Source organism: Penaeus japonicus, unplaced genomic scaffold (assembly GCF_977035675.1).
Source record: "Penaeus japonicus unplaced genomic scaffold, GWHDUDI00000001_assembly GWHDUDI00000008, whole genome shotgun sequence".
Classification (NCBI taxonomy): domain Eukaryota; kingdom Metazoa; phylum Arthropoda; class Malacostraca; order Decapoda; family Penaeidae; genus Penaeus; species Penaeus japonicus.
Window position 1 is genome coordinate 20,569,006 of NW_028234410.1, and position 22,500 is coordinate 20,591,505.

General features: G+C 44.1%; 1 protein-coding gene across 10 annotated transcripts in view; it reads left to right on the plus strand.

Annotated features, from left to right (window-relative positions):
* LOC122263630 (ecdysone receptor) overlaps positions 1 to 22,500 on the plus strand; it is a 316,350-nt gene that overhangs the window by 8,485 nt on the left and 285,365 nt on the right. For all 10 annotated transcript variants that reach the window (XR_015191214.1, XR_015191215.1, XM_086539192.1 and 7 more), the window contains exon 2: positions 20,518 to 20,967. Coding sequence is in view for 8 of the 10 variants with exons in the window: in XM_086539192.1 (XP_086395318.1) it covers positions 20,535 to 20,967 (433 nt within the window). In the remaining 2 variants the exon portion in view is untranslated. The remainder of the gene's footprint in view (positions 1 to 20,517; positions 20,968 to 22,500) is intronic.

Sequence of the window (22,500 nt, forward strand, 5' to 3'; positions counted from 1 at the left end):
ATTAATCGACGTGTTTTCTCTCTCTCTCTCTCTCTCTCTCCCTCCCTCCCTCCCTCTCTCTCCCTCTCTCTCCCTCTCTCTCCCTCCCTCCCTCCCTCTCTCTCCTCCCCACTCCCCCTCTCTCTCTTGCCCACTCCCCCTCTCTCTCCCTCCTTCTCCCCCTCTCTTTCCCTCCCTCCCTCCCTCCCTCCCTCTCTTATTTTTTTCTCTTAAGTATAAGGACTCACGTTCACCAATATACATTAACATTCACGTCCCTCATCACAGATGATCTGCTATCAAGGCCATCTTATTTTATGCAGATGCATCCGTCCTAACGAGTAAATATCACCTATCGGAGGCTTTGAGTTCTAATCGCATCAAAGGCAAGCGCGCATTTTGATAACAGCGCCGATAATAACATTGAAAAGATAATTATCGGCAGGTCTACCCGGGCTTGAATATGCATATGAGATCCATTTCATTTTCCCCTCATAATCGATTTTCCTAATGGACATTTCAGTGGAGTATTGAAATCATCATTCGCCAAACCCGTTATCAGGCTTGTTAAAGGGAAAATAATTGTTCCCTATTTTTCTTTGTTTCTCGTGGACTTAATTAGGTTATGGAACACTTCAGGAGTTATGTAATAAGATGTGACCGAGTGTTGATATTGCCTAAATCTGTTTGGATTTTATCATCTCTGGGAAAGTGCAGTTATAGTGTATTTCGTTGTTAAAACGTATCTACAATATTCTTAATAACTGATATATCTGACTAATAACGAGATATATAAATATGTGGTACGAGACCCCTCCGCCCGCTCCTCTAGATGACATGGACGTAGAGAGCTTTCGCTGCTTATGAAACCAGGGGGAAATATAAGAATGTTGACTGACCGACGATTTGGATAATGGGAGCATAACGACGATATTAATGTTGATATGAGTATTATTGGGGATGTTGAAATATGCTGTTTTTAGTGTATGTATATATATATATATATATATATATATATATATATATATATATATATGTGTGTGTGTGTGTGTGTGTGTTTGTGTGTACACGTATGTATGTATATACACATATGTGTTTATATATATGTACATATGTATATATATATATAAATTAATATATCTATATATATGTGGATATACATATGTGTGTGTATGTATATAGATAGATAGATGTACATAGAATTTTATATGCATATATATTATATTTATGTATATATATGAATATGTATATATAAATGTATATATATATATATATATATATATATAAAACTGTTATTTCCATTTTTAAATAGAAATCTAGAATTGTAGACATATAACCATGTTACATGCACAGTCATTTTAATATTAGAAAGAACTTGCACTAATCATTCGCTAGCTTTGACAGGAGCAATGAAAGTGACTGGCGCGGGGACTTTTGTGTGTGTGTTTGTAGGTCTGTTAGTCTTTTCGTGAATGTATAGCATTTCATAACGTGTTATATAGAGAATTGCATCTAGCTCATGCGTCTAGAATTAGGCCATCTAACTAAATGTTCATAGATTATACAGTTATATTTCATTCCGAACAGAAATTACTTTCTGTCAGTGCGTCACATGTGTTAGCACACGTAACGAAAAAAAATATTTTCTATCACGTCTTATTACTGACATGGAAATTGATATATGTCTATTTGTGTGTATATTATGCCTGGCTGTGCAAGTGTCCCTGTATACCTTTGTGAAGCGGGCTATTTCAGGTGCCAACGGGGATTATGGCGTAGCTAGTTACTTAATTGATAATTGCAGTTGTTTCGCTTGTATCTGTTTATTTATGATATTACTTCGAAAATGCAAATAATGAGAATGCCGATAGCGATTGCGTTGTGGGCGAGAATTGCCTGTCATAATTGGTAGGTGTATCATTGGAGAGAGATATAGCCACGACTGCAATGATATTGATTGCAAAGGTGGGGTGTTGATTATAATTATGATTGTAATGAAAACGAAGATAATTATGTAAATATACATGATTGTTAATGACGGTGTAGGCAATGGTGAATTAGATATGGTGTTGTCATGGTAATATTGAATAAGATGAAAGATCCTTCATATAAATGATGACAGGACAAATAATGACTGAATTGTAAACGATATGAAAATAGTGATAATAACAATAATGATCTTGTTAACAATTATTGCTTCCAGTCGATAGGCCTTACAGTAATGATAAATGTATCAACAGCAATACCTGGAAATGTTACCGACAAAAAGTCATCGTAATTCAACGTCAGTATAGCCGACAATTATGATAATAACAGAAATGATGATCAGTAATGACAAAATGAATGATAACATTAACAGGGTCATGCTTTAGATACTCAAGGCTGCAAAGTCAACTGTTTTAACGGTCGCAGTATCCGTTGTTTACCAAGAACTGAAGCAGTCTGGGCTGCAGGCCGCTTAAATGGGACATCTCACGCACCTGCACCGCCTGGTGCCTGTCGCGCTGGCGGTAAACAACGGTACACTATAACCGCTTACTGTCAACAACGGGAAACTGTGACCGCAGACTGCAGAGAACTGGGCAGTGTAACCAGCGATTATAAAGGAAGAGAAAATAGACCTCCTACCGTAACCACACAGCCTGTAAAAGAGGAGTACACTGTAACCCCACCTGTAATGAACTGTAGACTAGATGTGACCTCCGGTGGCAAACAATGGGAAAATATAACGGGTAGAGATTTCAGACGGTCTTACCCCGAGAGCCGAACCATTAGAAGTACCCATTGATTATGGGAAGACGTACCTCGGGCACTATCGGGGCAGTTTCATCCTAGGGGACAATTTAAAGCGATGGCAGTTCTAAACAGTGGTCGAAAGATACCCAGAAATTGTGGTTAAAAAGTCTTCCTTAAGATGGAATCATGATTATAAGAATATAGATAGAGTAGAAGTAGTAACGGCAAGAAGACATTGACAGAGTAGGCGGGGACAAGATGGTTTTGTCATAGCAAATCCATACTTGTTATTTGTTTAAGAAATAAGGATATAGATAAGAGCAGAAGTTGCACTGTTGAATATGTTGCCGTTATGGCAGCTGTAAATGCTCTAACAGTAAAAGTTAAACGGACTCCCTTCCCATATTGGCAGCTTCGTGTTTCCCCCTTGGTTTAATCAGAGCTTAAATGATACAGGGTAAGTCATAAGGGGGGGAACGAAAGTACAAATATCATAAAAAAGCAATAAAGAGAAACATAATTGCCCACCGAGGGAGGCTGATGACTTAGAAATATATTGGACAGCATGGCGTCTCCATTTCTGCAATGTTTTTTTTCAAATTGTAAGGTAACTCCAGTAATCTGTCTTTGCTCAAAGACTCTCTCTCTCTTTCTTTCTCTCACGAACGCGCGCATACACACACGGGCGCTCGCGCGCCCGCATACATTCACTCTTGTTGACCCTCAGTGTTCCAGATACAGACACACATCCGTCGAAAATCGTAAATCCTGCTAAACAACCAGCTGAGTTCGTGTGTACGTGTCGAGAGGGAGGGATTTTGATATAAATAAAAATATGCCCCTTTCTTCAATTTGTTTAACAGTATATTATCTCTTTCTGTTTACTACGTTTTCTAGAAAAAATATGTTTGTGTATCTACACATATACATACATATACTCACACACACACACACACACACACACACACACACACACACACACACACATATATATATGTATATATATATATATATATATATATATACATACATACATACATACATACTTATATATACATACCTTAGCTGTATCGATATTCGTGAGCGTGAAAGCCTAATGGAGTGGCTGACCTAATTCCACCCCATTGGTATTTCGCTCATACATCAGAACTTAGTTATCTAATGCGAAAATTTGGAATGCTAATACATCACATCTTCAGTAGGTCAGTAAATTTCTATCGGGTCAGCAATTAATCAGTTTTATGAACGTTTAAATATGTAGGCTACATGTGAGTGTTTATGAATACATACATTTACCGTATGTGGATCTATCGATAAACTTGCGTGTGTCTAAGTATGTGCATCTGTATGTTTCCACGTTTGTATAGGGATGCAAATAGTGCCATCTGCCATAGTGTCACTGTCCTGATTACAACACATTGCCTTCTTCCGCACTACTTCTTGGCACCGCTGCTCTTTTCACTGCCCCTGAATGCCATTCTCTCTTCCCTGTCAAAGTTGCACTGTTTGTTGCTTTATCTAAGAGTAGCAATAATATGTTTATGACACAGCTTGGCGATCCGCGTGAAAGTATGCTAGGTTCGTGTCTAGGACGAATTCTGTGCGTGGTGCATGTCTGTCGAGTGCGTGTGGGGGGGAGGGGGTAGATATTTGATAAGGTAATATGCGATGTGACCGATCCAGCAGTGTGTGTGTGGTCCAACTCGTGGTTTCGCTAAGTTCTCTTCCGTATGGTAAGTTCGTTGTTGACTTTGTTAACGGTATGGTTTGTGAGTGCTGTATTTTCTCTCTCGTACATGTTTTTTTTCATGTACGCGCTGAGCTAATGCGCACCTATACTTTAATTGTCTCTGCTTTTTTACGTAATCATTTTTTAAATGAGGTATGTTGAGTACCACGAGTGAGGCATTGTCTCGGATCGATATCTGTGGAACGCGCGCCCAACATTTTCATTGGTGGAGGGCCAGCGAACGTCTTTCGCCGTTTCCTTCCAAATTTTCGTTTTTTTCATATTCTACTATTATATGTTTGCCTATGTAGACGCTCCATTCTCCGACATGGATCATGGTTAGCATAATTTTCCATGTTCCTTCATGACAAGACATAGAAGGGTAGGGGAGAGGGTGGGCAGCCGGCTGTCTGCTAATGGTAATCCATACACAACCTGTGAAGTATTTGGGGGCTTCCATTGGCAGAGACTTTTAGCCTAAGGGCGTATTTGCGTCCCAGGACAAGGGTTGAGGGGGGTTAGGACGGGGCCTACCTGCATTACACCATAGAATGAATAGTCGGAGGGAAATGGGTGCTGTGCGGCAACGGCAGAATGGCGGGAATAGCTTGCTCGCCCTCTTTGTTTACATCCCACGTACGCGTCACGCAGTTGCTAAGTGTCGCTTGCCTGGCTTCGTTGTTATTGTTCAATGGATGGACAGGAGTTGATATAAAGCTCTTCCAGTGTATTTTATAACTTAGAGTAAAGGGGGGAGGGAGTGAATGGTATTTAAATTTGTTTATCGACGCCAGGTGGATTGGGTCATTGACCTCTAAAGAGAGAGTGTGAGTCATAGAGGGTATTGACCTGACAGAACCTCACCCCCGGACCTCATGACGCCCCCGCCATCCGCTCCCCCTCTTCCCTCACCCACTCCCATGGCCGTTCATGAGAGAGAGAGAGAGAGAGAGAGAGAGAGAGAGAGAGAGAGAGAGAGAGAGAGAGAGAGAGAGAGGGAGGGAGGAAGGGGTGCTCGTCTCTTGCTTTTCTAGTAATTTATTGTCGCGCTTCCTGTATTTTGATGCAGCTCCGGGCTGCTTTTGACCGGTAGTCTCTCGGCCTCGTCTTTGTCGTTGAAAATGAGGAAAGCGGAACTGTCAGCCCCAGCGAGAGTGCTTCAGGAAGCATATTACACCAGGGGATTCTCTTGCCGGGCTGTCGTACTACCCGGTCACCAGTATTCATGTTGAAGGGGAAATGGATACCTCATGAGCAAAGGAGGGCCCTGTCATTGCTATGGGAGCCAGGGGTTGTTGTCCCAGAGAAGAGAAAGTAAAAGTGTCGCGTGTGGGCGTTCATCCATAGCCCTTCGGCAAGCTTGGGACGCGGAAGTCGGGCAGGGGCTTTTTTAGAGGCAGATGTGAATGACCAAATACCAGGTTGATAAAATGCACAATACGCCCATTTTGTGCATGGTAGTTTTATTTCTTCTACATTGGGTCTGGCACTGAAAGGTAGAGAGCAAGTTTATCTAAAGTAAAAATATCCGTTCTGGGGTATTTTGGTCTAATCCATAATTTAAAAAGAGGTACACATATTTTGCTTCTTGATTATGAATCACGAAATGGAAATGATGTAACTAGTATTATAAATGCCACTAAATAATAACTTGATAACAATATGTACAATATGTATGATATATACATATATATATGTAAATATATACATATATAATACATGTATGATATATATATATGCATATATAATACATGTATGATATATATATATATATATATATATATATATATATATATATATATATATATACGCACTATGTTATGTCACGTCATGTCATATCACACACGTGTTTGCGTTTGATTATGTACATGATGTTTTACTTTAGGTCATAACTAAGCTTTAAAACGTTAGCCATACAGTCTGGAAATTATCTGCCATTAGTCTATCGTAAACTGGTTTTTAGATTATTTAGAATATTTTCATCAGGTTTAAGACTCCGGTATATCTGCAGTTACCCACCCACTTGTCTCCATCTAGTAAACAAACACGCTTCACATAGCAAAGGCTATAGTATCTTCAGAATTGCTGGAACCTCAGACTTTAACACTCAGACATTTAGGGCTAATCAGGCTTGTCACCGTCAAACAAGGACTCTGTACTTGACGTTGATTGGATAACCAGGAACCAGTAGAGGATGTTCCTTTATATATTTCGATCAGTCATGTATTTTAAGGATGCATGCGCTGTCGAAAGCATTTAGTGTTTCTTTCACCTGCTCACTCCCCTTCATTAAAAAAAACGATGAACTGCTTATCAAAAGCCAATAAAAAAGAAAGTGCTAACGAGAGCCAATAACGTCTTGGCACTAAGAACGGCACTCGTATCGACCGTGGGTTTAACGGCCTGTCATATTACGGCGGGTTTAATAAATGGCTGGAGTGGGTGCGGGGCTGGGTACGCTGTGTTATTGTATGGGGAGTCGTTGATTCCATTTGGCGGTTGAAGGAAAAGGAAAAGGGAAGTAGGAAGGGAAAATTGATGAAGGATTGAAGAAGGTTGATATATAAAGAAGGGAAATATCACATAGACGAAAAAAAACGTTAGTTAATGTTTTATATCATGTTTGTTTTGTTAGCTCTTCATGTAAATATATTTCGCTTCGTCATAATTTATATTAAAAGTGATTTAAGATTAGGTAGGATTTTAGTGGATTGAAATAAATTATTTTTTCCTCTACTTCCTCGTTTCCAACATCCGCTTAGACGATGATAGCATTAATGTACTCACTTGATTTTCACCCAACACCTCAATGTTTAGGCAGTGCTTCCTCGTCACTCTAATAGAAGTTAATTGTACGAAAAAATAACTTAACAACAAAAGACGGGATTTATGTCTTAAAGGATAATAACGCAAAGTGAGAAAAGGCTTTAGAGACCGAAAGGGTTAAGGAAGAAAGAGATCAAGGGTGTATTGTAAATTTTATCTATGTGTGTGTGTGTGTTGTACAATTGTCTATTCACCCATTAATTTATAAAGATCAGAAATATTTACTATGGTATTATTTTTACATACACAAACTTTGAATCAAACAAGCAAAACAAGGAATGAACAAATACTCGAGTCGTCCTTTAGGTCTTTGTTTAACCTTCCTACAGGAAACGTTTTCGTTGTTGGATTTTTTTATGTCAAGATTTCCTTTGCAATGTTGCCAAGTGTCACAGCGAAAGAGTTTCGTTGTGGTTTTCAGTTGTGAATATTATTTTTCCTTTTGCTGTTTAGTTATTGTTGTTATTGTATTATTGTCATTGCTTATGAAGGTGAATTTGCCGTTTGTATTGTCATTGTTTTTGTTACTGTTATCATTACTGCTGTTATAATTATTAATATTTTATAATTATTATCGTTATTACCATAATCACCATTATTGCTTATTGTAGTTGTTGCCGGTACTATTATTACTATTGTTCTTATTGTTATCATCATCATCATCATAGTTATTATTGTATACAGTGCTACTTATATTATATTTCAGTAATATGTTACTGTTATTATTGTTATTACTATTTTTTTATTGTTATTATCACTGTCATTGTTATGGATATCGCTGCTATTATATTTTTCATTTTATGTGTTTACTGTTTCACTGCATCATCATTATTAGTAGTAATTATGCTAGTAGTAGTAGTAACAGTAGTATATGGATATTTTGACTGTAATACTCATTTTAGCAAGTGTTACTCACGATCATGTAATTATCCCCGTTAAATCACGCAATTAATGTTGATCGGCATTATTGTGTTTTAAGCAATTGACAAATATCTAGGACTAAGGACTGACGCAATAGAGTTGGATGTCACGGACAAACGCGCCGGTGGAAACGGATTGCATGTCGCGCCGTCATGTTTTACCACTTGTGTTTGTTTGGTGTCCTTGTTTTATTTAGGTCTCACAAGCCACCGGGTTTTGGTGTTTTGTCGCCTGTCAGTTTTTATGGCAAGGATGCCGTTGTTCTGTTTGTGTTGTTCGTCTGTCTGTGGTCATGATGCCTCTCATTGTTATTATTATTATTACTACTACTGCTACTTCTGGTGCTGTAAATGGTGGTGGTCTTATTATTATTATTGTCCTTTACGTTTGTACTTGCTTAGAGGATCGGATAGTCGAGAACAAGCTACATGGAGGCGGAGGGGATGGGGGAGGTGATGTTGCCTGCGTTTGGATGTTGTGGCGTATATTTATGGCACATCTTGTATTGCCGCAAGTTGATGTGCGGGTTACCTGCAAGTCAGGTGTCGTTTTCTATGTAAGGCGTAAATCCAGTCTAGTCTTTGGGAAATATTTGTGGTCTCGCCTGTTCGGGGAAAGTATAAGGTGCAGGGGATTAAGAGAGGCTTAAGGGGGTTGGGGGTGGGGAAGGGGAGCCCGAAGGGTCGCTCAGACTGTGTGTGTTGCGTAAGAACCTCGTCTGACCTTGGTTGATCTTGGAGAGAGCTGTGGGTGACGGTGCTCTCTGGCAGCTGGCTACTCCACCACCTGTTTACAGTAACCAATCGCCTGCGTGTTGCCCGCTTCTTCCTCCCCCCGCGACCACTAGTCTCGGCAACGCGTTCCGTGTACACTCGCGCTGCCGATCCCTTCCCCGCTCGACCGCCCGCCCGCCCACTTTCCGTATGCCCGACTCTCCTCCGCGTGCGTCTCCCCGACAGCCGCCCCGCCCTCCTCTGGTCTACCTTGAGAATAATAAAACTGCAATAAAAGTTCGTGATAAACAATTTTCGTCTCGTTCCCTTCTCTTCCCCTCCCCCTCTGTTTCCTAATCTTTTATGGCTCGCAGTTAGATACAAGATGCAACGCAGAGCTTAAAAACACCTGCCTCACCTCTCTACTCCTCAGTCTCACTCTTCCTCCTCCTCCTCCTCCTCCGTCCCTCATTCCCTACTAAACCTGCCCCATCACGTGCCGATGTTCAGTTGCACTAAGCTATTACTAACGTCGAGTTTTTTCTCATGTTTAGTTTGTTTTCTTTTGTCTTTAGCGTTGTTACACTCCCTATTTATAGTGCTTCTATTTATAATTCAGTTTTCTCTTGTTACCTTCATTCATTCTCTCCCTCCTCCCACTCCCCCAATGGGTTAGCACCACGTGGCAGAGCATGCAGACGTTGCAACAAGTTGTACTTTAGTGGGCCATTCCGATGTGGCTGACATCAGCAACACCTCGCCTGTGACGTAATCGAAGACGCCTTCCGCCTTGTACTCCTTCGTTTCCTTACGTTGTTCTTGACATAGGCTGGCTGGTTGTACGTTTTCACAAGTAATGGTGTCAATGGACAATTTATGTAGTCACGTGATTGTGTGCAGCCAGACATTCATATGTCCCTTTACATAGAGGTGGCATTCACCCATGCATCCACGCTTGCATACACGCACACGCATGTAGAGAGGCGGGAGGATGTGAAACTAACAAACAATTAAATCAACACGATCATTAAAACACATGTTTACACATACCTAAGCGATCGTTCGAATTAATCAGGATATCATCCATCACTTACTGAATGAGCTATTCAGTCAGGCAATCAATCACAGGTCATTTGGCTGATGAAACTTTAAGTCAACACGAAAAATATTGAATGCACATACATCACAGTAAAGGTCTCTCTCTCCCACCCTCCCTAGCTCTCCCTCCTTCCCTCCCCTTCCCTCCCTCCCTTTCGCTCCCTTCCTCCCTCCCTCTCTCTCCCCTATCCTTCCCTTCCTTTCCTTCCTCTCCCGCTCTCTTTCTCCCTCTTTCCCTCTTTACCTTACTCATTCCTCCCTCTTATGCATTATTTCTCTTTCTCTTCGCCTGCCTGTTTCAAGTGTCAGGAGATTTCCGTGTGATGCAATAGTGCCACCCGAATATACATAGTCCAGGCACATAAAAAGGGAGACAATACTTTTGTGTTCTTCGTTCTTGGCAGCAGAGACAGTGGTATTGTAGGTCAAGATGGATGAGAAGGACTGTAAAGCGCCGGTGCTTTAAGAATACTGTTTACATTCATCGGACCATCTTCTCTGCTGACGCTGACGCCTTTGTTTACATTTCCCCTATGCTCTCCCCAGCGCCTCACCCTCCCTCGGCTCCTCCAGAAGAGGGAAGGGGCAGGGGGTCATCGCTCTCTGTAACACACGAGAGCTTCTTGCTCGTGTTATGGTTAGCGTCATGTCCTGTTATACTTCGTGTGAGGATTCGCTGCATGTCTTGTTTTGGTCCGCACCGAATGTTACGGCAGCCTTATTGGTTGTTTATATTAGTGTGAGCATCTGCCTCCCCCGCGTGGGCGCTGTAGATGTTGCTAGGCTGAGGAGCGAGTCGTGTCATGTGACCCCCTGACCTTGCATCTTGACCCCGCCAGAACTGCCTTGTCCTCCATATTAAGACCCCCTTTGTCTCCCATCTTGCTAACTTACTATGGACGTCGTGTGAGGCGTGTTTGATTTTATCTTTCATTTTATATTTACTAATTTCTCAATTGCCTCAAAACACAGCAATGATACATCATTTCTCTGTGGTTTTGACAAACTAACAAAGGACAAACCAATCCCTGCTATGTTAAGTGTGGACGTGTATTACTATGTTGGCACAGCGGGACGTCAAAGATTACAATTTCCGTTTGTAAACTAGGCCATAGGCAGCATGTGCGTCTCCCTTGTTGGTTTGATCAGCGGTATCGTGTGGGTCAGGGGGTGTTGGCGATAAAGCCGCCGTGTCCCACAGAGGCAAGGGAAGAGGACGAAGGGGGAGAAGAGAGAGAGAGAGAACGTTAGCGTCAAATGAGAGGAATGTAGAGATAATAAGAAAGGAAAAAGGTGTTCGAGTGTTACAGGAAGAGAATATGTATGTGTGTGTGTTTTGTATATATATTTACCAGAGAGAGAGAGAGAGAGAGAGAGAGAGAGAGAGAGAGAGAAGTGAAACAAAAGGAAAATGGAGGCACTTACACACCCCTAGTGCCCTAGTCTACCAACGGAAATTATGATCTCAAGTACTCCGCTTTGCTAACATATTAACGCATAGTCACATTTATTGGCACCTTTTTTTTTACTATTTGGCCTTAAGTCGGTTATTCATATTCTTTTATTTTATAAAAGCATTATATTGTTTATTCCCACCGAATATTAAGTGTCCCTGAGGGAAAAGTACTTTAGACACAAACGATTTGAATCTGCTATCTCTTTGGCTATTGCTCGGACTTGGACAGATAAGCATGATGTCAGAGCTTGGTAACAACGAGGAAATGCTGATTCATAGCACACTTGCAATAGCCGACTTTGTAGCACAGCATCGTTATTGACCCCAAGAGATAAGAATGAACAGCCGAGGAACGTTGCTGTGCCGACGCAGCATAAACATCAGGCGTGTAGTGGCGCGGCATTTTGTGTTACGAGAGGGTGTTGGTGTGACACTGACGGAATCAAAGTGCAGACCGCAGACGAGGCATGGGGCGACGGAACGTGGCGTGCATGCCTTCTTGCGATCGCGCTGTCTTTCGTTCTTCGATCTTCCTTGTTTGCTCTGTTTTATGTGTTTGTTCGTTTCTTCCCTGTGAAGTCTTTAGAAGGAGGCGGAGCTAGTGGGAGGATGGGCACATATGCAAGGGCGAGACGAGTTGGAAGTGAACCAGCTTTTGCGATATGCGTCAGTTAGCCTTGAGGGCATTGAACTTGTTTGCCTTTGCAGGTGTGCGGTTGACGGTGACCTGACGGCCGCACGCTGCTTCCACTTTGCTTCCATTTTATTTCTAATTTAATTTCCCCTTCTTTTCATTTCCCTTTCACGCCTCAATTTTTAGTTGGTATCAAACTGAATCACCCTAAGCCAGGAGAAAATAAGTTGCAATATTATAACCTCTGGCAGAAGGAACAGTTACGATACTGTGCTTTCGGGTGGGCAGAGGAAGGGAGAGGATCTTGGCTTGCCTCTCCGCGGGTGTCACGTGTGTGGTAGGCACATGCCTTCAGTTGTGGCCGTCTGTGTTTGTTCTTAATGTCTAATTAACAGGCTGGCGAAAGACTTTAGGGCCAGACCAGCGGTTCGTATGTCTTGAATAGGCCTATAACCCTATCTTTTGGTGCCCGTCTTCCACTGAGGTGTCCATAGATCCCGGATGCATCGTTAGCGAGTAAACAATTGGATGTAATACTGTAACACGGGGTATTGTTTTGTCTATATTTCCGCGAGGAAAGGCGGATCCGGTCGTGTACGAAGAGGGCAGCACAACTGGTGGCCTTCTGCAGCACCATGAGCTGATCCACATACCTCATACTCGACTGTTTATGATCGTCTTAAGTGTGTAGTGTGTTGACTACGATGATGGATGTTTAGGTGAGGGGAAACTGGTCGTGGTGAGGCTTAAAGATGATGGTAATGATGTGGAAGATGTTTTGATTTGATGTAATGATAGGGGCGACGGCTGTACCGATTTGTATTACCTATGAATATAAACAAACGATGATGTTAGATACTAGAATCTGATAGTTTTCGGTTGAATGGTCCAACTAATTAGATTTGTTGATTTATAAATGCCATCAAAGCATAGCTATATATAGGAAGCAGTTGGCATTTATTAATCATACAGCCATAGCACCGCACGACTTGACGAGTGGCGAGATTATTCAAGAGGTGGCCACTTTTCGCTTCCGTTTTATAGAAAAGACATTGGCCACTTGCCTAAGATTTCTGTCGTACTTGTTAAAGGAACAGCATTATATTGACCTGAACATGTCTTGAGGATCATTCGTTTGTTGTGAGATGATTAGAATAGCTGTGAAGGATGCGTTGCGGTGCTTGCAATCATGTGCTAAAGGTGTAGCGAGTGTGTTGCCAAGTCAGCTCCTCTCCCGTCCCGCAAGGCTCCCCCGTCTGGCCCCAACTTCCGTGCGCCCGTCCACCCCCGCCCCTGTTCGTCGCTGTCTGATTGTCTGTCTTTCTTGCCGTCTCCTTTCTCTCCCTGAAGGTGGGGAGAACTCGGGTCGAGGCAGACTGAGACGCAGACTACAGCGGGAGAAAAAAAATGGAAATGGAGACGGAGAATAAGAGAGGCGAGCAGACACATCGAGGCAGACAGGCTGACTCTTGTGGCGGGGCACGCGGCATACTCGTTGCTTGTTTCTCTCCCCGAAGCTTGCTTGCTCTTCCCTCGCTCCTTAGTCGATGCTTGGATGCTATGAATACCAGTCTAAAAGTACAAACAAGAATGCCTCTCAGGCACTCCGCCGCGAAAGTGGCATCAAATACCCTCGGGTTCAAGTTCATTATCCCATATTACGAAGGTTGATATATATACAACGAAGGCATATGCATATTATTGACAGCCCCGGCGCAAACATGAGCAAACTTATCTCGTCAGAACAAATAAACAGCCAGTGGTGGAGATATCCGTGCGTCGTCTCTCAACGTGCAGTCCGAGAATCCTTCTTGTCCTTCGTCCATTTGTCCTTGGGATTCGCCGAACCTTCAACAGGAGTGTCACTGCCACATGGTGGTCCTTGACTCACTTTCCCACGTACTAAAACACCATCTTTCCAGACATTCCTTCTTCCTTTGCCTCTTGCGGTGCGTTCTGCGTAAAGACCTTTGTCCCGGCTTTTGCGTCTCTTTTTCGCTGACTTCTAATCACAGCACCCATAGCCTACCTACCCCACCGTAGCCCCCTCCTACCTGTTGCGCCAGAGTCAGAGTGGAGGGCAGTGTTCACTCTCTGGTCTGAGATGCTGTGCTTCCTCTCTCAACCCCGTGAAGGTCCTCGTTTGGTGACCGGGTTGCATGTTGTGGTCCAAAGGCTTTGTAAAGGTTGCATTGTTGCGATTTAGTCTTTTAAGACGCATGTAGTGTGTGTGGATGTGGATGTGCGGATTTTCGCGCGCGCGTTTGGGTGGCTGTTATATGTTGTGTGGGTATTTTTGTCTATGCGTGTATGAGTGTGCGTGTGTGTGTGGGGGCGGGGGGGGGGGGGCTGGTGACGATCACCCAATAGCCCAATTTCCCAAAGCAAGAGCTAGCTTTAAGCGCGGACGCATAGCTGCAATAGGTATGTTGTGAAGATCAACTTTAACCGGACTCGAATTTCAGATGGCGCCTTTAACCGAATGTCTGCTTCGGTTTACGTCTTTAAACGAATCGTGGGTTTCGTCTTTAACCGAACTACGAACAATTAGCTTTCGTCGGATTTGGAGAACGCAGGAAAGATAGAGAAAAGATCAACAAAGACAGAAAAGAAATGGTTACAATTAAATACACAACAGAAAAAATAAGCGCGCGCGCGCGTGTGTGTGTGTGTGTGAGTGTGAGTGTGTTGTGTGTTAGCATGTGTGTGCGTGCATACGAGTGTGTGTGTACGAAGAGAGAGAGAGAGAGAGAGAGAGAGAGAGAGAGAGAGAGAGAGAGAGAGAGAGAGAGAGTGAGTGAGTGAGTATTTATAAGAAGGTAAACGTGGTTAGTGCGTGCCTTATCAATGGACGCCATATACCAAACAAACACCTGACTTCGCTCTAATCTTTATTTGTTTATTTTTTCGAATGTTTATTTTGAAGTGCGAGTTGTGTATATGGAGGTGTTGTACAGCACGTGTACAAAAGGGAGATTTTTTGATGAGCAGAGAGAGAGAGAGAGAGAGAGAGAGAGAGAGAGAGAGAGAGAGAGAGAGAGAGAGAGAGAGAGAGAGAGAGAGATGGAGAGAGACTAGCACATATAGCATATCCTGTATACATTACACAGTTGTCACGAAGGGATAATCAAGTGACAATGACCCCTTCTTCCCTCTCCCCCTCACGCCTCCTCTTTACCCTCTCCCTCTCCCTTCCCCCCCTCCTACTCCCTCCACCCTCCTCACCTCTCTCGCCCCACCCTGTTCTCCTCCCTACCTTCCACCCATCCCCCTCCTCCCCCTTTTGCCTTCCCTCACTGTCTCCCCTCCCCTCTCGCCTCCCCCTCTCTCACGATCATTTCTTAATCGCGTGTGAAGATGAGATAAAGGGAGAGGGGGGGGGGCTTAGGAGGGGGAGGGAAGGGGGGGAGTGATATTCTTACCCTATTATTCCCCGAGTCTGGGCTATCATGTAATCGTCTTAGATGCGATGATATTTTAAGTATATGTTCTTTTAAACGCTTTACTAATTTTCGTAAGAGCTTTCGAGGATCTCGACTTGCGAGTGACCTGTAGTATTATGGAGGATTTGACTTTTGTGTAAGTGTGTGTTTGTTTGTGTTTTAACAACACACACACAAACATAAATACAAATACATACACATACGAATACACACACGTGACACAAGTTGATGAGTGAGTTCTCCCTTCCCCCCTGTAGCATATTTCTCTGTTTAGCTGCCAAAATTGTTAAAGTCTTTGGGATGTATAAGGGCCAAATAAGAAACGGGTCTTCTTTGTATACATTTGAGTAGACGCCAGTTACTTTAAAAACATTTAAGATTTATTAAAACAAAGAGAGAGAGAGAGAGAGAGAGAGAGAGAGAGAGAGAGAGAGGGAAAAGCAAGCGAGAGAGAGAGAGAAAAGAAAGAAAGCAAGCAAACGAGAGAGAGAGAGAGAGAGAGAGGAGTTTGAGAAAGGCTGTACGACATTTAACACTGTGTATGTCACAGAGCTCCTGGCGGGTGAAGGTTTTAATACTCCGCCGCAGCGTGCCCCGGTAGGAGGACTCTCTCTTGCGGACACATCAGGTGCTTGAATTGTCGCTCTCGTGTTAATGTTGAGGAATAGATTGAGATAAATAGCATTAGTTTAAATTGAATAGAAACATCAAAAGATATGTAAGTAAAACTTAGTATGTAATATAACGTTGTCGGCTACCATTCGCTCAACTTTCCCGTTATCTCATTCCTACTATGGATAATACAGCGCGTCAAAAGACATGATATTGTTTTTAATATGGTTATGCTACAAGTCAGCCCGGCAGAGCTGCTAGGTAGTTGTCACCTGCTCTTCCTTTCATTTCTCTTTGTTTTACTTCGTTCTTTTTCCCTCTCTGAATCTATGTAATGGCTCATATGCATTAAATTCAATCATGGTTTCCTTCGTGATGTTTTATATTGGAGTTCGTTGGCCAAATAGCTGCAGGTATGTGAGATTATCGACTATTGTACGTCTGGCAGTGATACATCGCTACTCCAGACACGTGAATGTATAAGAAGGGGGAAAAGGTGTCGTACGGTGTAGGCGGACGAGATTCAGTTTATAAATAACAAAGGAAGAAAAAAATAAGATAAACTGAAATCGTTGCTTGCATTCAGCCTTGTTATCAACGTTGTCAAGGCCAAACACTACAAGTCCGTTAAAGAATTAGAACGCTGTCATTTGGCCAGCTGAGCATAAGCCAAACAGTGCCACAATAAAGGTCATTCAACCATGAGTGCCAGGCAGACTGCAAGGTTGGAGGCAGCGGAGGTGGGTCAGTATAATTGCATGGAACCCTAGAGATCGCCGGCGAAACGATTCCAATCATCTTATTTCTCGGGAGAAGCGAAATTACTGTCACTTTCTTGAAGATGTCGCAGAACTAAATTGAAGGACAGTTCGTTGACTGATCATTTCATTTCTTTTTGTGCTCTTTCGCTCTTTCCTCGCTGCGATAAAGAGTACGAAGTCATTGATGAGACGATGATTGAGGTATCTTACCAGCAGGCATGCAGGCGGAAGGCATCGGGGGAAGGGGGTTTATGGGGGTGTGGGGGTGCAATTGATTTGTGGCTCTTGGGTTGTGTAGAAGGAGCGAAGGTCGAATCCCTCTCCCTCCCCCCCCCTCTCTCTCTCTCTTTTTCTTTCTTTCTCTATCAGTCCCTTTACTTTTATTTCTCTCCCCCTCATTCTCCCTCGTCTCCTTCCTCCAGTTATCTCAACCTCCCTCTCTCCCTCCATCCCTCGCACCCTGTCTTGCTCCCTTCTCCGTCTACCTGTATAGCGTGAATGGGGGTGCAAGAGGCAGGGTGGGCGGGGCCAAGGAAGCGGATGGTGTGGGAAGACGCAAACTTTCACTCCCTTTTTGTGTGAGTTTGTGTCAAGGGTTTAGGAGCGTGGGCCCTCCGCGCGGTGGCCAATACTGGAGAATGTGGAGCTCGTGGATCGCTAAAGGGGCCATATATGGTGCTTCCGTCCAGTACAGTGTCGTATGTGTAGCAGATGGTGTATTGCTTCGCCTCGCGGAGTCGCCCGTAGGCGGTGAATTGATCAAGCTCGTGGGTGCCGTGTACTAAGCCCCCTAGGCACGACAGGTGACAGCCATACGGTATAGGGGCCCTCATATTGTATGGGATAATCAACGGATCCATACTAGACCGATGGGTGTTTGTTATCGCGAGAGTGGAGTGATTGCGCTTTTGAGAATGAGGCCATGTGGTCCTCTCCGCCCTTTACCTCCCTCTTTCCCCTCTCATCCAGGAAGCTCTTGCATACCTGGCGCGTTGGTCTTATAGTACTAGCATGGCCAGGACTCGACTGCGGTGGATAAGCGGCGCTCTTTTACCCTAACGGGACGCGGGTGCTATAGGTGAAGCCTCAGCCGCCGCCGCCGCTGCCGTCCCGGGTTTCTAGGGCGCGGTGAAGAGGTGGGAAGTAGGAAGGGGTTCAGGGGGTGGGGTGGGGAGGTAGGTGAGTCGGAGTTCGAGGTGGGTTGGGGGAGGCTGAGGAGTGGTCCGTCGACTGGCGGTTTGTGACGGGTATTGGCTAATGCTAAATCCGTGTTGGAAGTGCCATAGTGAGTCGCACACGCGAAGGGTCAAGGCAGCGTTAGCGGGGGGAGGGAGGGGGTTGGAGGAGAGGGAGGAAGGGGGAGACAACCCCATGCTAAATGCAATCCGAGATAGCAACAGATGCCACACACCCGGAGATGAGGGACGAAGGGAGTTTGCTTGGTAGCTTTTGCTGAAAAGGGTTAAAGTAGCGCACACACACGCCCGACCACACATGCACACGCACGCACGCACACACACACACACACACACACACACACACACACACACACACACACACACACACACACACACACACACACACACACACACACACACACACACACACACGCACACACACACACACACACACACACACACACACACACACACACACACACACACACACACACACACACACACACACACACACACACACACACACACACACACACACACACACACACACACGCACGCACGCACACACAAACACATGCACGCACACACACGTCCTCACACACTCACACGCACACACACACACACACACACACACACACACACACACACACACACACACACACACACACACACACACACACACACACACACACACACACACACACACACACACACACGCACACACACACACACACACACACACACACACACACACACACACACACACACACACATACACACATATTCATCATACTAAAATTGCGTCTGCTAACGTCTTATGTGATTGGTCGTCAAGTGTTGAATCTAATGAGAAGAAAAAACAACGTAACAATGAGTGGCACACAGTAACATGCAGTGCCACATTGAATGGGGGGAGTGACAAATAGCAGCAGGTGACACACAGGAAGAGCAGGTGGCTCTTGCTAGCTGGGAGGGAGTGACCCAGCGGGGGTGGAGAAGGGGTAGAGTGGAGTAAGTGAGAGGGGATGGGGGGGGCGGGTGAGAGTAACGCTGGGGAGTAGAGAGAGCAGTGCGGCACATGGTAGCGCTCTCGAGCAACAGGTGAACCTTCTACGGCAGGACGAACCGCGACAAGCGCAGGGGGTGCCAGGGAGAGAGAGACGTCATAAGGATTCGGTGAAAGGGAGACAAGGTGGCAGAGGAAGAACGCAAGCGAGGAGACCCTTGGTCTCGCTCGCGTCGCCGGCCTGTAATGGCGTGCAAGGGAAAACGAGAAGGTCGTCCCGCTGAAACTAAAGTAGGCTCACTGCGGGTGTCGATAATGATGATGGTGCTGGCGATGAGGATGGCGATGTTGCTCCTAATGATATGCGGGTCAGCGAGGCTAGAGATTAATGATGCAATATATTAGATAGTCGCTATGTATGATGTTCGCATTTTATATCGGTGGTGATGATGAAATTGAGAGTAGATCGGAGAAGGAAATTTGAATGGCAAGGAGATTAGTCTACCAGTTTATATATAGTTTTTCCATTGAATGACCAATAGAGAATGGCAATTTTCATGCCAAGAAAAATGAAACACAAATGACCATCAATTCCACAATACCCCGTTCATTAATCAAGCCTCCACGCCCTCACAAAAGGCCACTTTCGTCATTCGCTTTATGTAGACATATATAATCATGCACCGACAGCGCATCTAAATGACGCCAGGTGGTCACGTGATCACTCCCACCAAATTGCAGAGCGACAGGATCTACTGGGTGAGTGACAGCCCCCTCCCACCCCCCTTTTACCACGGCCCTCGTGACCTTGCTTCTTAACAAAGGAAATTGAAAGCATGCAAACACTCGTGTGTTTGATGGTGTGGGAAGGGTAATTGTGTCCACTCGCTTTATTTGTAATGGTTGTATGGACCTGGGTGTGCTGTCAATGTATTATTTTAGTATTTTTCAGTTTTGTTATTATTATTGCAATTATTATCAAGATATACTGTATATACCGTGTGTATGTATGTACACACGCGCTCGTGTATATATATATATATATATATATATATATATATATATATATATATATATATATATATATATATTATATATATATATATATACATACATATACACACACATGCATATGTATATATATTTGTATGTATTATGTATGCATGTCTGTATTGTAATATACATTGTGTGTGTGTATGTGTATGTGTATGTGTATGCGTGTGCGTGCGTGTGTGTGCTTGCTAGTATACTACTCGTGTGCGTGTGCTGATGCTTGTATGCGTGCGTGTATGTATGACCTCAGTGGTGTCGTCAAGGAGAGCAATATCAATGATATTTATTAGCGTGTGGCCGTAATGCCACAAAACATAATCGATGTCAGTTTGGAGGCGCACCCCCTCTAACCCCCTCTCCCCTCTCCCCCAGAGTGTGATGGTGACCGCATGACGATGGACTTCCCGCGCAAGTCCTCCCGGGGCCGCGGGATGCTGGGGCCGAGACCACCGCAGACCCACCACGCCATGGCCAACACCCTCGTCTCACCCAGGATGGACCACTCGCCCTCGGACTCCTTCATGGACGGGTCGCCCCTGGGGATGGGTGTCTCCCCCCTGGGCGGGCGTCCCCGCTCCCCCATGTCCCCTGGGGACGTGGCGATCAAGACTGAGCCTCCCCTGTCACCGACGGCGAAGAGACCGCGGCCGGAGCGGGTGGACTGGGCCCCCTCCCCCAGCACCCTCAGCATGGAGTCGCTCTCGCCGCCCTCCTTCCCCTCCAATGGTATGGGCGCCATGGGCGGAGGGCAGCCCTCCAACGCCGGCTCGCCGCTCTCCTCCTCCAGCTACGAGCCCAGCTCACCCTACCCTCCCAGATCAGGTCAGTCCACGTCCTGCCTTCTCTTACAGCCTGTTCTGTGACCACCTGTAGCTACATCTGCTCGAGCTCTCGGGTATTCTTTTTCTTGTTGTACTCCTGGTATTTATTCTCTTTTTAAGCGATTGGTAAGTACACTTAAATGCCTACGTCATTCGAGTCAGTTTTATTTTTTCTTTTCTTTTCTTTTTTTTTTCTTTTTTGCTAACATGTGTACCTTGTCGCCTGACTCGCTTGCTGAAAAAAAGAAAGAAACATTTATATGGTTTATAATGGATGATACAACAAATACGGTTTTAACCTTAACGTATTGATGTAATCCGCCACACAGTTAAATTTGTATTTATTATTTATCTATTTATTTTTTATTTTTAGTCCTGTAACCCTGCGGTCACTCCCCTTTTGCCCATTTCCTGCCTGGCCCGCTCTTGCTCCTAATGGAAGCCAAATTCCTACTCATTCTCTCCCGATTTCCATTTCCTTTTTTTTTTTTAATTCCCACAGCTTTCAGCCATGTAAACTCATCCATTTTCTGAGTCTCACTCTCCCCTCTCTCCTCTCTTCTCCCCTGTCTTCCCTCTCAGCTCAATTTTCTCCCTTCTTTTCTGTCCTCTCTCTTTCCCTTTCCCCTTCTCCCATCACCCCTCTCCTTTCTCTTTCCCATTCCCCTCTCCCCTCTCCTCTCTCCCCACCCACCTTTCCTCTCCTCTTGGTTCTCTCCATCTGCCATTAATCTTCTCCCCTCTTCCCTCTTCGTCCTCGCCTTTTACTCTTAGTGTAACCTTCCCATTCATTTCCAGAGTTTGGTTTCCTGGAAGCTTGAGGGGATGACAATGATAGTTGAATTGGCCATTGAGTGAGTCATCCAGGAATTATCCACAGTATAAGAGGGTTTATAATACCCAAAAAATGTCGCTTGCTCTCTTATAAAGAGCAACATCCCGGATATGTCTTCCTTTCGAATAAAATAGATTCACATTAGTGTTTTCTTGTGTGTGTCTGTGTGTGTTCGTGTGTGTGTGTGCGTGTGTGTGTGTACGTGTGGATTCTTAGGACTGCTTAGGGAAAACCCGATAAGTAGATTTTCCATTGAGTAATTACACCCCCCCCCATCCACGATAGTCTGTTCCATAGGCTGGTCGAAGAGCCAAAAGGCATCCGTAATGGCGTACTTGATATAGAACTTGAACTTAAATGAATTCTTTAAGACCTTTTTGGATGGTTGAGGTTTTAAGATTAGTGGTAGTGGTACATTTTGCCTTACTTTGTCTTCTGTTGTTTTTCTCGCTAGTGTTTTTTATGTATATATATATATATATATATATATTTTTTTTTTTTTTTTATTGATATTGCTATTGCAGTTTTACTGAATCATTACTCTTTTTGAGCATCTTCCTTCTTCCTGATCTGTGACCAAGACATACACTATTTTTCCTTTTTTTTCTTTCCTTTCATTTTATTATTTTTAACTTCGTTTCTCTCTGTTCCTTCGCTCCTTATCCATAGGCCTTGCACCCTTTGTCTTGTCCTTTACAT